The following is a 14,864-nucleotide window of genomic DNA, read 5'->3' on the forward strand; positions in this document are numbered from 1 at the left end:
GCCCATATTGATACTGCTAGCTCAATACGACAGAGTTCTTAAGTGTAATTCTTCTATATTACTGCTGTATTTCCTATTTTTATGCCAAAACTCACAGTTTCCAGGAATGTGGGGAATGAGTTAGATCACATAATTTCTTATTTTCTATGTCCTATCTCATATACACCTTGTCAGGATAATCATGCTAACGTCAACACTAGAATTTTTTTTATAGTTAAGGGTGTTTTGTTCATTTCTCTCATTTTAAATCGTCTAAATTATTATGGTATATTTTATTGCATATAATTTTTTAAAATCCTAATCTACTGTTCATAGATATTTTGCTTTGCTATTTCAAAGAATTGTCTGTAATATGTGGAGATTTAAAGAGATTAAAAAATTAAGGTACCACTGCTGCTACTTTCAAAATTAGGTATATATGATAAAACTTTTGACTATAACCTGAACTCTGTTAAGTTCTGTGTTTGGGTCCATGTGTTTTTATTTGTATGTATAGTTATTGGGAACTGTTTGTTGAAAGGACTACTTTCTTCATTGGCTTGCCTTTGCTCTTTGTTGAAAATCATTGGGTTTCTATTCTGTTCCATTAAGTATTTGCCTATTCTTTGATGAAGTAAGTCTTTGATATATTGTATTGACTACTATTAAGAGCGGTTTTGTAGATTGGAAGATTATATTAATACAAACATCTAAGGTTACAGCTTACCCATACCAAGAAATGTAGATGCAAAAATGTTCATGCTTTCCAGTAGACATGTTTATCTTTCTAAACCTTTTTAATGCTATTAGCATTTATACATTCATCTATGTACAAATGTCAGAATTAGAAAATGTTAACAATATGAAATACAGCTACTTAAATCCAAATGCTACTATATCTTTCAAGAGATTTTTTTTTTACTTTTATTTTTTATGTATGGTGTGTGTGTATGTATGTGTGCCTGTGTGTGTATATGCATGCCTCTGTGTGTGCAGGTGCCTGTGTGTCTGTGTGTGCCTGTGTATGCCTCTGTGTGTGTGTGTGTGTGTGTATGTGTGTGTGTGTGTGTGTGTGTGTGTGCACTCGCGCTTGTGTGTGTGTGCCACAGTATGCATGTGGAGTTCAGAGGAAAACTTGAGTTCTTTCTTTTATCATGTGGCTTGCTGAAAAGCGCCTTTACCCACTGAGGTGTGTTACCGGCCCAGATCTCACTTTTTTTAGATGCTATATTTGATAGGATATCTGGAGCAATAGGGAACTCTCATTTGCTACTTCTTGTAGAAGTTAGTAGACTGTGATACAAAACAACATGGCAATAACTAAAACAATTAGAGGTGAGTCCGCTATACATGGAAAACTCCTCCATGTGTGTATGGAGCCACACCCAGATAGAATGTATAATAGCATCGTTTTCAGTAGTAAGAAAGAACTAGAAACAACTGAAGTATCGGCTGCTCTTTCAAGTTTAGCAATAAGGAAGCACAGGAGAAATAGCAATAGAATTCAACATATACTAAATACAGTACATATGAAAGCAAATACTATATTTCATTTCAATATATAGTTGATGAATTAAGTGTTGAAACAAGTAGATGTTTTTCATCATGTTCAAGGTATCTCATCATGTACCTCAGTATTATAACCAATAGCTAATATGTAAAAGAGACATGTTTCTCCCTAAGCCTGTGGGCTTGTTTTTGTCAATTTGACTTAAGCCTAGACATATCTTGGAAGAAAGAATCTTATCTGAGAAAATGCTTTCATAAGATTAACCTGCAAGCAAGTCTGTAGGACATTTTCTTAGTTAGTGGCTGATATGGGAGGGTCCAGCTAGTTGTGGGTAATATGGACCTGGGGTATATGAGGAAGCAGGCTGAGCAATCCAGTAAGCAACACTCCTTCATAGCCCCTGCATCAGTGTCTGACTTCAGGTATCTGCCTTGGTTTTCTGTCCTGACTCATAAGCTTTAGATGAAATAAACCGTTTCCTCCCCAAGACACTTCTGGTCCTGGTGTTCATCACAGCTATAGAAACTCTAACTAAAATAGTCTGTGTTGTATTTTGTTATATAGTAAGATTGTTGTAAATATGCTTGCTTCCTGAGGAAATATTTTTTTCTGTTCCAGAGAGAGAGACAGAGACAGAGAGACAGAGAGAGACAGAGATGAATACAGACCCAGGGCTGCCTGTAATTTCAACTTAATTTCAACTAGTCTAGTGACTAAGGAAGGGGGAACACAAGTTCAATACATGCTGAACAACTGAATGAGACCCTTGGTAAAAATTTAAATAACAGGCTGTAAACACAACTCAGTGGTAGAGTACTTGCTAAACAAATGGGACACCCTGTGTTCTCTCCCTGATACACACACACACACACACACACACACCAGCTTAAATCAGGCAAATAAAAACATATTTTAGGGTGGAATGCTATATAGAAGACTAAACTATATTTGTGTGACTTTCTTAAATTTGAGAAGGATAAATTGAGCAAAATGAAATTATAATATGAGATAGTTTAATAACATTCATGCAAACCTATAAAACAGAATGATTCAATGCTCTATATGGCTATTCTAGACTGATGAATAATAATATATATAGGGATAAATACCAAATTCATAACAATGTTGCCTCTGGGGTGGGATAGAAGGAAATGGGGCCTGGCAGGCTTCAACTTATATGTGATATTTTATTTTTAAAATTGAGGCAAAAAGATAGTATTTCCTAAAGCTGTTTTTCACATATTTTTCTCTCCACTTTTATGTGTGTGTTGAATGTTTCATAAAAAGAAGTAAAAATAAAATGTACTTTTTATCTTCTGTTCCTAAAAATTCTGCAAAGTGATGGAGAGAATGTAGATTTCAGAATAAATCCTAGTGATAAGCTAAGAACTTCTGGCTGCTGCATAATCTTTTAAGTAACCTGTTTACCTACTGGTGAAGGCTTCAGTGCCAGAAGAGGCCTCTCTTTAAATAATTTTCCTGATTTGCATATTGGGTGACTTTTAAAAGATTCATGAGAGATACCCTCTCTAGCTGAACATGAAATGTAAAGATTTGAGCCAGCCCCTAATTCACTATGATTTATTTTCTGCTTTTTGTTCTCTCCGAGTTTGAAGCTATCGTTTTTGAATGGTCATCAGTAATACTGGCTGATATGGCTTTCTTTTCCTATACTGTTCCTGGGTGAATTTTATCTAATTATTTTCCGATTTTGTGTGTGTGTGTGTGTGTGTGTGTGTATGTGTGTGTATGTGTGTATCTGTGTGTGTGTATGTGAGTGTGTGTGTGTATGTGTGTGTTGGTGTGTGTGTTGGTGTGTGTGTATGTGTGTGTGTGTGTGTGTGAGTGTGTGTGTGTGTATGTGTGTGTTGGTGTGTGTGTGTGTGTGTGTGTGTGTAGTGCCTTCAGAATTCCCTAGGAACTTGCTTTGTAGCTGAAGGATGACCTTCAACTCCTGACCTTGCTGCTTCTCCCTACAGAATCTGGGATTGTGTGTGTGCTACCATTCCCTGACAAAGTTAGCTTTCTTTAAAGAATGAAAATGAAGGTTCACCATAATGAACCTTCCTCTGGTTTAACTGAAGCAGACTGACTTCAACTTGGCTAAAACCATTTTCTTTAGGAAATGTTAGAAAATCACCTGGTTGTTTCTTCTGTTATTTCTTAGCCCAAATTTTATTTATTTATTTATTTATTTATTTATTTATTTATTTATTTATTTATTTTGGTTTTTTGAGACAGAGTTTCTGTGTAGCCCTGGCTGTCCTGGAACTCACTTTGTAGACCGGGCTGGCCTCGAAATCAGAAATCCGCCTGCCTCTGCCTCCCAAGTGCTGGGATTAAAGGCGTGTGCCACCACCCCAGCTCCTGAATTTTTACATTTTTAACATTTTCTACTACACAGTTTTAATGTACACACATGCACAAACATGCACATAAATACTGGGCCATGATCAACCCTGTTTTGGAATGAAAATCTCCCCTACTTGGCTACCTCTGATGTCAGATACCCCTCGTTGGCATTGACCATTTAAAATAAACCAAATAAAACTGCCCCCTCAAAAGAAAAAGTACAGATTTTTTTTTCTCCTGCTTTCTTCATGTTCCTTTGTTGTAGGGTTTTTGTCTTCATCTGAAGGCAGAGAACATTGCCTTGGATTTTCAGACTTTCTTCTGACTTATCAAATTTTGAGTCTTTTCTTTTTTTATCCCTCAGTAATTTTATCTTCTTTAAAATGTATTCAGTGACTTATTGAGCCATTGTCATATACCAAGTACAGTGATAAGTCTTATAAATAGATAAAGTGCACTGAATATAAGCTTCCAATCCATGTCTTCTCTGCGTGTAAATGTTCTTCCACGTGTAGATAAGCATCAACTATAAGTCCTAAGTGAGAAATACAGATTTTACTCAGTGATCAGTGCCTTTCGTTCATTGTGCTGTCAGCAGACCTTGCTAAGGAACCAGGCTTGCTTTTCAGGACCAACAGTAAAGTGACTATTGAGGTGCTTTTGTCCCTTGCATATTACTTGTTATTTTTAATTCTGCAGCAATCCTACAATGTATGTGAATACAACCTTTTCAGAAGAAAAACTAAAGATGTAGGAGGTGAGCTTACCCAGGACTTAGGACTCGAACTGAGGCCCAAGTGCTGCTTCTTCTCCCCGGTGTTGACCTTGGAGGGACAGTTGGGTTCAATTAGGATTAAATGCTACAGCCAAGTAGATAAAATACTTTTAACATACATGTATTTTGGCTATTCATGTTAACAGATCATTCTGAGAGCTATAAACACAGCTCCATCTGTTCTTTACATAATTCTGTCAAAAGAGTCCAAAGTCCTATAGTAACGAATAGTGAGTGCTAGATGGCAGTATTAGCTTTATTCGTATAGCTTTTGTTTTGAGGGGGTAGTTTTATTTGTTTTATTTTACAGATAATTTACCATTTAAGAGTATACTATTTTCAGAACAATTTAACTGACCTAAGAATGAAGCATCCTTAAGGACAAACATCTACCAGGACTTTTTCCAAATTTCTGGAGTCATACTATGCACAATGGCTCTTAGAATGCAGGGCTGGCAGAACAACTGAACACATGCGTCCCTCTTCACCTCTTTCTTCTTCCCTTTCTGGGGACTCCTTCCCCATATGTAAGGTTATTGATGCTGTGAATCTCATCCTCTTCCTCTGATCACAGGGTATCCTGCTGAGACATTGATAGGTTATCAATATCCCACCTCTCTGACCATTATAGTTCTTACCCCCAGAATATAAACTTATGGCACCCATTTTGTAGTACTGAAATGATTAAGATGTGTAGGAAGTGTAGCATGGTCCAGGGTTGGCGAGTTGCTCAGTCATTGAAAACTGGACCTGCTCCCACAGAGGGCTGCAGTCCAGGTCCAGGCCTGTGTTGGGAGGCTCACAGGTTGCCTGGGACTTGAACTCCACACATGTACATAGCCCCACCCCAACTCAACACATGAAAGTTAGAAAGAAAACAAGTCTTAAATGTAGCACAATACTTTGAAACCAAAAGTTATGTATCTTAAGTAGTGTTTTTATTAGTTTGTGTTTTTTTGTTTTGTTTATCTTTAAACTTTAGTGGGGCTTCTGTTTCTGTTTTGTTTTGTTTTATAGTGTGGGATCAAACCTGGGCTCTCATTGATTTCAGGGCAGTCCTTCACTGTCAAACCACACCCAAGCCAGTGGTATTCTAAGTTATACTATGCAAAATATCTTTTCTTCTTAAGTGGTTATCAATAATAGCAGCGAAGCATGGCCTGAGTCCTGTCAGAGAGTGTCTCACGAGCTCATAGAGACAAAAACAAAAACTAAAATAAAAAACAAAAAACAAAATCCCAGTACCAACCACCACCAACAACAAACAAACCAAACCAACCAAACAAAAATTTGGAAACCTGATCCCTGAACCCTGAACCCTTAGCCTACCTTGTAACTTGGAGACTGCTGCCATCCCTACTGGCCCCTTTTATTAAAGAGGCTGTCTTGCTGTGAGTTCATACTTTCCTCAGTATCTCATAGCCCTCAGCATCTCCAGTCTCCTTCAGTTTAAATATCCAGTATGCCTGAAGGGTTCCATTAGAAAGCTGCCAGCACTCTAGAGGTATACTTCTACCAGCACTACTTGCATTCCATTTCTAGCTTCCAAATGGTCACAGTGAGTTCACAGTTTTTGCTCCTTCACAGGAATAGGACAATGTGAAAACCACAACATATTTGTATTTTAAGCTTATAGTGAAAATGAGGACATATGACTAAATACCTAAAACAGAAGACTAAATGTCATAGCATAGCCACTGGTTGAGGATGGAAAACATTTATGGAGGTAGGGTTAGAATATGGCCTGGTGAATGAGACAGATGCACATACTTGCAACCAACTGTTGGACTGAGCACTGGACCCCTATGGAAGAACTGAAGGAGTTGAAGGGGATTGCAACCCCATAGGAGGTATCAACTAACCGGACCCCTCAGAGCTCCCAGAGACTAAGCCACCAACCAAAGAGCATACAAGGGCTGGTCCATGGCCCCCACTACATATGTAGCAGAGGACTGCCTTGTCTGGCTTCAGTGGGAAGGGATGCACTTAGTCCTGTGGAGGTTTGATGCCCCAGAGAAGGGGATGCTAGAGGGATGAGATGGGAGTGGGTGGGTGGGTGGGTGGGTAGGGGAACACCATCTTAGAGGCTCAGGGGAGGGGGGCTCATGGAGGGGGAGACCTGGAAGGGGGACAACATTTGAAATGTAAATAAATAAAATAATAATAATAATAATAAAGAATATAACCTGGCTGGAAGGGATTTAGAAAACAAGGATAATTTTGGTCTACTTCTATATTCATTCTGTCCTGTTGACGTGATAAAATATCTGACAAAGACAGTTTAAGGAAGCAAGGGTTGATTTCGGCTCACAGTCACGGATACATTCATCATGGAGAAGGCCTGGCAGCAGGAGTTTGAGGAGTCCCAGGCTGCTTCTCTTTTTCCTCAGTTCAGGACTCCAGACCATGGAATAGCAGCGCCTGCAGTTAAGGTGGGTCTTCCCTCCTCAATTAATCCAATCTGGGCAGCCAGTCACAGCAGCTTAGTTCCCCTTCTTCTTGTGATTAAAACATCCTGGCCAAAGCAGCAAAGTGTTTACTCTAGCTCACAGTTCAAGGCCTAGTCCATCAGGGTGGGCAGTTGAGGCAGCAGTCACAGGGGTCACAGTCAGAAGAGAACAGTGGAGACACTTGGACTTGTGCTCAGCTCAACCTCTCTCTTAATACAGTGCTGGATCCTTTGTTCAGGGAAATGGTGCCACCCACAGTGGGCAAATCCTCCAATATCTACCAGTGCAGTCAAGCCAGTTGCTTACAGGAGACACTTGTCACCAGTAATTCCATGTTCTGTCACATTGAAAGTACTGTCACAAGTGCTGCCTCCTAAACAGTTGTTAATGCTGTCTTGAATTTTCCTCTGCCAACAAAATAGGCTATTGTTTTTTAATTTGCCCTCATTCAGGTTTTCAGGACATGATCAATTGGTTTTTTGCAATAGACTCTTGTCTGATGTTGATGAAGCCCTTGTTCTTGTCTGAAGAGTCTCAGGTGAGGACAGTCTGTGGTGCCTGTGTTGTTTTCACATGCTGATCTCCTGATCTGCTCTGACAGCATTCTCTAACTGAGCTCCTTCCAGGAGTGGTTTCAAAGCCTTAAAGATCACATGACCAGCAACCCTGCTTGTCGTGGAACCAACTTCCTGCATGACTTTTCTTGTTGCTGTGACAGAATAATGGACAGAACATCATTTTATTGAGTTTAGCCTACTCTATAGGGCATGGCATGGTGGGTAGGCATCCCTGTCTAAGGGGCCAGTAGTGTGAGGCAGCTGTCCACATATGGCAGGCAGGAAATAGAAAAGCCAGGCAGAATCTTCAAAGACCTACTCCTAGTGACTTATTTCTGCTACGTAGGCCCCTCCCCCCAAAGTATCTACTGCCTACAGAATAGTTCCACAAGGAAAATATGCGCCTCTGTGAGAGGATTTTTTTTTTTAATGCTGTGTTTCTAGGACCAGTGCCTAGTACATAGTTAATACAAAAATATTTACTAAACAAAAAAAGAAAATGGAAGGAGGAAGGGTACTAAGGAAGGAAGGAATTTGGTGTGACCTAGTATGGCATTTTGTGTCCTAGGCATCGGATAAAATTTAAATCATTAGTCAGTTTGTTGCCATTAAAGTATTTGAGCAGGAAAGTGAAAGCAAAAGCATGCAGTTTAAAGACTGAATTAGGGGGCTGGAGAAATAGCTCAGTGGATAAGAGCATTGGCTGTTCTTGCAGGAGACCTGGGTTCACTTCTCAGTTGTGAGGCAGCTCACAACTGTCTGTAACTCCAATTCCAGGGGATCCATGGCACCAGGCATGCTTGTGGTACGCACATCTGTGCATACAGGGAAAAACCCATACACAGAAAATAAAATAAAGTCTCAATTAGTACTGATGTGTTAGGTTAATTCTTAAAACATCAAGAGCTGGGGGAGAGCTCAGTTGGGAAGTACCTGGCACCTGGGTATGGAGGCCTAAGATCAGATCTCCAGCACCTTGCACTTGTAATCCCAGTGCTAGGGAAGCAGAGACGGGAGGATTCCTGGCTTTTCTGGCCAGCTACTCTAAGTGAATGTGGAGAGTTCCAGGTTCAGAGACACTGTTTCCAAAACTAAATCGGAGAATGACTGAGGAGGACACCCAGCATCTCTCTATCACAGGCTTGTGTGTGTGTGCGACAGATGCACAAACTTAGGTCCATGCTTATTCCTGTCCCTGATCAGAATTTCATAACACTGCCACATGTGCCATTCAGAAATAAGTTTGGCTCACACGGAACTGTTAAAATAATTAAATAAGTCGCAACAATAATCCCTTCAGAAGCAGAGACCCATGCTTCATGGGTCTAGGGCAGAGCTAGGGGAATCCCGAGGACGAGGCAGAGGAAGGTTTGTTGAAGCCAGAGGTGTTGAGGTCACCAGGAGAATGGAGCTCACAGAATCAACTAAGCAGGGCTCATAGGGGCTCACAGAGACTGAAGTGACAGTCATGGAGCCTGTATGGGTCTGACCTAGGTCCTCTGCATTTACATCATGGTTGTGCAGCTTCGTGCTCTTGTGGGACTCCTAACAGTGGCAATGGGGTGTCTCTGACTGTTTTGTCTGCCCTTGGGGCCTTGTTCCTCCTACTGGGTTGCCTCATTCAGCCTTGATATGAGAGTATGTGCCTAGTATTAATGATTTTGTTATACCAGACTCAGTGGCTATCCCTGGGAGGCCTGCTCTTTTCTGAAGGGAAATGGAGGAGGCATGGATCCAGGAGAGAGGGAGGTAGACGAGGGACTGGGGGGAATGGAGGGATAGAAAACTGCAGTGGGGGTGTAATATATGAGATAAAAATACGACTAAATAAATAACTTTAGTACAGTTTCACCTATAGGAAAACGGCTTCAGTAGTGTTGTATTGCCAACCCAGAGACAGATCTTGGTCAAATATAGTCAGCTTCTGCATGGGTGTGTGTCCTTTTTTCCTTTTCTTCTCTCTCTCTCTCTCTATCTCTATCTCTCTCTCTCTCTCTGTCTGGAGACTGACATACAGTGACAATAGGTTTAGTTTTGAATGAGTTAATTCACTAAGTATGTGCCCAGCTAGAGTAAATGAATAAATAGCAAGAGGGAGTGAGAGGAGAGTCACCAAATCAGCAGTGCTCAGAATACCAATCGGAAAACCTGAAAACCTGAGCTTTTCTCTCAGGCTGAACCGGATGTGGTGGGGCTCCTCCATCCCACTGCAGGCCTGTGAGACCAGGAACAACAGTGGTTCACCTTCCTGCCGGCCCGCCCACCCGCGGTTCTCTCCCAGACAAGGACAAGTGTACAATACCACTTCCTAAGCCTATTTCTCAGTGAGCTCAAATTTCTGTCAAAAATGTTACTCAACGTTTCTCCATCATTTCTTGGTTTACTTTTTGAACAAAGTATTTAATGCCACTCCTGACTGCCCACTCCTGACTGACTGCCCACTCCTGACTGACTGCCCACTCCTGACTACCCACTCCTGACTGACTGCCCCTCCTGACTGTCCACTCCTGACTGATTGCCCACTCCTGACTGCCCACTCCTGACTACCCACTCCTGACTGATTGCCCACTCCTGACTGCCCACTCCTGACTGCTCACTCCTGACTGACTGCCCACTCCTGACTGACTACCCACTCCTGACTGACTACCCACTCCTGACTGACTGCCCACTCCTGACTGCCCACTCCTGACTGACTACCCACTCCTGACTGACTGCCCACTCCTGACTGACTACCCACTTCTGACTGCCAACCATTTGCACATGAGGAAGTGGGTAGCCTGTTTTCTTGTGTCTCCTGCTTTGGTGTTTCTGTGGCCAAATAAAACAATTTTTTTCTTTTCTATACTAATAATGCTTTTAAAAAGCTTTAAAATATATCATTTATTAATTTTTAGTTTCTTATCCCATTTTAAAGCTAACATATTACATTATTTCTATTGACAGTCTGTTTATACAGCAATTTGTCATACTTTGTTTTTATGATAGCAAAATAATTTTGTAAGACTTAATAGAGTGCTAATGTTTTTTACCTTTGTCTACCTAGGCAATAATTTATTATTAATCACTACAAAATTAGTAAGGCTAGTGGGCATAAAAGAGATTACTTAATCCTCTAAGGTTTTTCTAACTTCTAAACATATTCTGCTAGTCTTATTATTTTAATAAAATTTCACTTTACTAGTTTTTATATAACATTAGACACATACAGCTTTAAGTGATTTTTCAGACTTATTTTAAACTAAGTGTTAAATTTAAAATCATATAGTTCAATTCCTACAGCTGTGCTGAAGTCTATATGAGCTCTGTGTACTATTGTTTCCAGCTATTGCTGGTATCTAAGGTGCAGTTTCAGGTCTTAAGTGGATTCTGAACTAAAAACCTGTCCTGTGCTTGACAGCTGAAGTAAAGCTAAGGTCTGTCTTAATGTACTTGGCACAATTCTTACAGGTTCTAAGTTTTGTTCGCACAGAATGGAGTCCCCTGGATGTTCACTTCGGCACCAAACAACCTTATCAGGTGTTCACAGTGGAGTGCTCCGTCAGTGTAGACAAGGAGCCCATGGCTGACAGCTGTATTTATGAATCTGTCCGGAACAAACTCCACTGCGTGTCAGTTACCAGAATACCACTAAGATCGAAGGCCATCAGCTGCTGCAAGAACTCTACGGAAGACAAACTGATCGTGGGCTGTGAAGACTCTTCGGTAATTCTCTATGAAGCTCACCGTGGTGTGACTCTCCTGGCCCAGGCTGAACTTAGGCCTTCATTGATAAGCTGCCACCCAAGTGGCGCCATTCTTCTGGTTGGCAGCAACCAAGGGGAGCTACAAATTCTTGATATTGCTCTGTCCCCTATCAACATCCAGCTCTTGGCAGAAGATTGCTTACCGAAGGAGACTCTGCAATTCAAGAAGTTCTTTGATGTTTCAAGCAGTCTTGTTCAAATGCAGTGGATGGCTCCTCCTGTTGTTTTCCAGAAGCCTAAAAGAGAAGAAATCTGTGATCTGCTCTTCCTCAGGTTCAACAGAGGACCTTTGGGTGTGCTGCTGTTTAAACTTGGTAAGTCAAGTAGCCTGGTAGGTACCTTGTTTATGTTGTGACATAACTAAGGTGTCAAACTATTCTTCATATGTAAGTTTTCTGCTTGTAATCCCATAAGAATATCTGTCTGCCTTTCAATGATCCATTGAAAACACTTGGGAGCAGTTTCTAGGTAGCAAAGAATTAAATATTGAAGACTTTTGAAATTGTGCTAATTGTCCATAATGATGATTAAAAAGTGTAAGCTTTCAGAGCTGGAACGATGGCTCAGGGGTTGAGAATGTTTGTGGCTCTTTCAGAGGACCTGGGTTCAGTCCAATATGGTGCTTCACAACTGCCTATAACTCCAATTTCAGGGGATCTGATGCCCTCTTCTGGATTCTCTAGGCACTGCACACATGTTGTATACATAAACTCATGTAGACAAACACATGGTATTTTTTAAAATCAGAACATTTACTTCTAATGTTTTCTGAAATAAATTATCTAAAATATTCCATAAGAAACAGGTAGATCAGAATTTTAAAATTGACTTCTGTGTTCACCATGAAAGCCTGTGAATAGAATATAACACCTTTCTATAAAAATTATTTTAGATTATTCATGTCTGTTGATGAGAAGGGTGGAATTGGGTAGAGCAAATGTTTAAAAAGAAATAAGTCAGATATTACTTAAAATTTACTAAAGACCTTTGTGTAACTTTTTCGTCCTGTTTTTTGTTTGTTTGTTTGTTTGTTTGTTTCCTTTTAGATAGAAGTAGCTAAAGAGCTTTCTTGATGTTTATAAATTATAAAGCAATCAAGCTCATTTCCAGTAGGGGTCCTTAAAGTGAAATATTCTGATGCTCACTAGCCTTTCATAGCTCTGGATTGCCAGGCTCGTACTGAAAGAACAAGAACCACTATAGGTAGTTTTGTATACTTTAACATTCTTTGAAGGATTTAGGTTGACAAAAACATTTTTTTTTAATTAAAACACATTATGTACCTGAAAAGATAGATAAATACATTTGAAAACCTTTCAGGATTTGCTGTGGGTGATTTTAAAGACATCAAGGTGTTTGTCAAGCAGCGATCACTTCTGTTTTCACACTGGTCTACTTGTCCCCAAATTGAATGGAAAAAGTAAGTCTAGCGGAAGTGACCTGACTGATCGAGTGCTTATAAAGACAGTTATGTTTCTAGTCATAGGAGAAATGCTGCTGACTCTGCTCATAACCTTAAAATTGTTCAAGAATGTTTGGAATCTCTGTTATTATGAGATAATCCAGTTAGCTTTACCCAGCTACATTTTAACAGCTGTATGTCTCCATACACAACACTAATTAAAGTGGATGTTTGATATTCTCCATGTCTGTTAAAACATACACAATCTCTCTCTCTCTCTCTCTCTCTCTCTCTCTCTCTCTCTCTCAACCCCCTTTAAGTGACTCAGTTACCTGTCAGCAGGATGCTATCTGTCCATGCATACCCAGCATCCCTTCCACCCTCCCTTGTCTGCCTCCTCACAACAGCTTTGCAAAAAGCACAGTTTTGTCTTCCTATCTCTAGCACATTTGCTTTCTTACTAAAGTAAACAGGCTCTCAGTGTAGGGATTTAGAGGGCTTCCTGCTAATTGCCAGCTTGTAAACTTAATTGGACTGTTTCCCTGGGCACTGTTCCTAAATCAATTAGGCAATGAGTTGGCTGTCACCTCTTTTTCCCAAGAAGGTCTCTTGGAATAAAATTATCCAATAGAAGTCAAGCACTCAGATAGAAAGGTGATAACTTCTGCAACTGACATTTATCATTTAAATTTTATTTTCATTTAAGTTTACAGGACAGGAAAACTGCACAGTCTTCCAATTTAGCTCTTTGGAAGAGCTAAACGTGGAATATCTAAGATTTAAAAAAAAAACGTTGTGTCCCATTTTTAATGTATTATGAAATTAATATTTATATAAAATTTTCTTTCCTGGGAGTAGTAGATTACTTGAAATAGTAGATTCCAACTAGCAATTTTTTTTAAAAAGCAGAAAACCTAGTTTTAAAGAACAGATTTTTCTTATGATCTGCTACTAAATACATCCAAAAATTAATATACTTCTTGAATTAACACAGAGCTGATTCTGGGCATCCATGTGGCATTTTCATGTATAATTCAAGTGACTGCATATGTAAACAGGTATGTGCAGCTCTCCCAAGAGAGCTTTATGGGGCTCTATTTTTTTTTTTCAGATGCTTGTTATACAAGCCTTTGGAAAATTTGACATGAAAGGTGTAGTTTACAATTTTAAAATTGTAGAGACAAATCATAGATCTTAGTCTGAAATAGGATGTTATCAATGTAAACATGGCAGTGGCAGATGTCAGGTCAGTCAGCATAATGCTGTAGGAAATTCTTAAGGTCGAGTGCTCCATCTTAGGCTTTTTCATTGGTCACACAACATGGTGGGTATAAAAAGGACATCTTCTCTGTTACAAGAAGACTTCTAGATGCATGTTTTCCTTGGGAAGCAACTAGAAATGCCATTCTCCTAATGAGAATTCCAGTAAGTATTGATTGATGTTGATAATAGGTGCTGAAGTAGAAAGAGAGGCTCCCCAAGATGCTAAGCTTTCATTTCCTAAAGAGTACAGGGAGGGCTTCAGCCTTCTTGGGAAAGACTGACACCCAGCTAGCTCACTCCAGTTACTTTATTCAAACATTATGCAAGGTTAGCTGGGGCTGGGAAAGGTTCCAGCTGCCAAGGGTTCTTGCCCTTGCTGCCCGTGAGAACAGACATCACACACAAATCTCAGTCCCGTTTGATCATGGCCATAATCGGCAGTAAGAGCTCCAGGTTAAGAGGAGTGTCTTAGAACCAAGGTTGGTGCTGCTGCGAGTTCTCAGTGTTGCACCCAGTGCAGACTTTTGAGGGAGACAACATTTCTTCAAGGTTCAAAGAGTCTCAGAACAATTTTCAGCCTCTACTGATTGATCCAAGCATGGCAAAAGTGTTGCTGAAACATTTCTTCACTCAAGGCCATACACAAAGGCTTTACTATTCACCTCACTACAGGTAAGTATTGCATTCTATAAAGAATACGTATACTATTGAGAATGCCTATGGTATGCTCATCCCAAATTTCCACACACACATCCTGAGGTTAGTTTTGAGAGGCACTTGGTTATTATACTGAGATTGTACAGCTCATCCAGTCTGACTGCAGCCATTTCTAG

General features: G+C 40.0%; 1 protein-coding gene across 5 annotated transcripts in view; it reads left to right on the plus strand.

Annotated features, from left to right (window-relative positions):
* Wdpcp (WD repeat containing planar cell polarity effector) overlaps positions 1 to 14,864 on the plus strand; it is a 333,990-nt gene that overhangs the window by 132,169 nt on the left and 186,957 nt on the right. For all 5 annotated transcript variants that reach the window (XM_029483315.1, XM_021175452.2, XM_021175454.2 and 2 more), the window contains one exon: positions 11,071 to 11,680. In XM_029483315.1, coding sequence (XP_029339175.1) covers positions 11,071 to 11,680 — 610 coding nt within the window. The remainder of the gene's footprint in view (positions 1 to 11,070; positions 11,681 to 14,864) is intronic.

Source organism: Mus caroli, chromosome 11, assembly GCF_900094665.2.
Source record: "Mus caroli chromosome 11, CAROLI_EIJ_v1.1, whole genome shotgun sequence".
Classification (NCBI taxonomy): domain Eukaryota; kingdom Metazoa; phylum Chordata; class Mammalia; order Rodentia; family Muridae; genus Mus; species Mus caroli.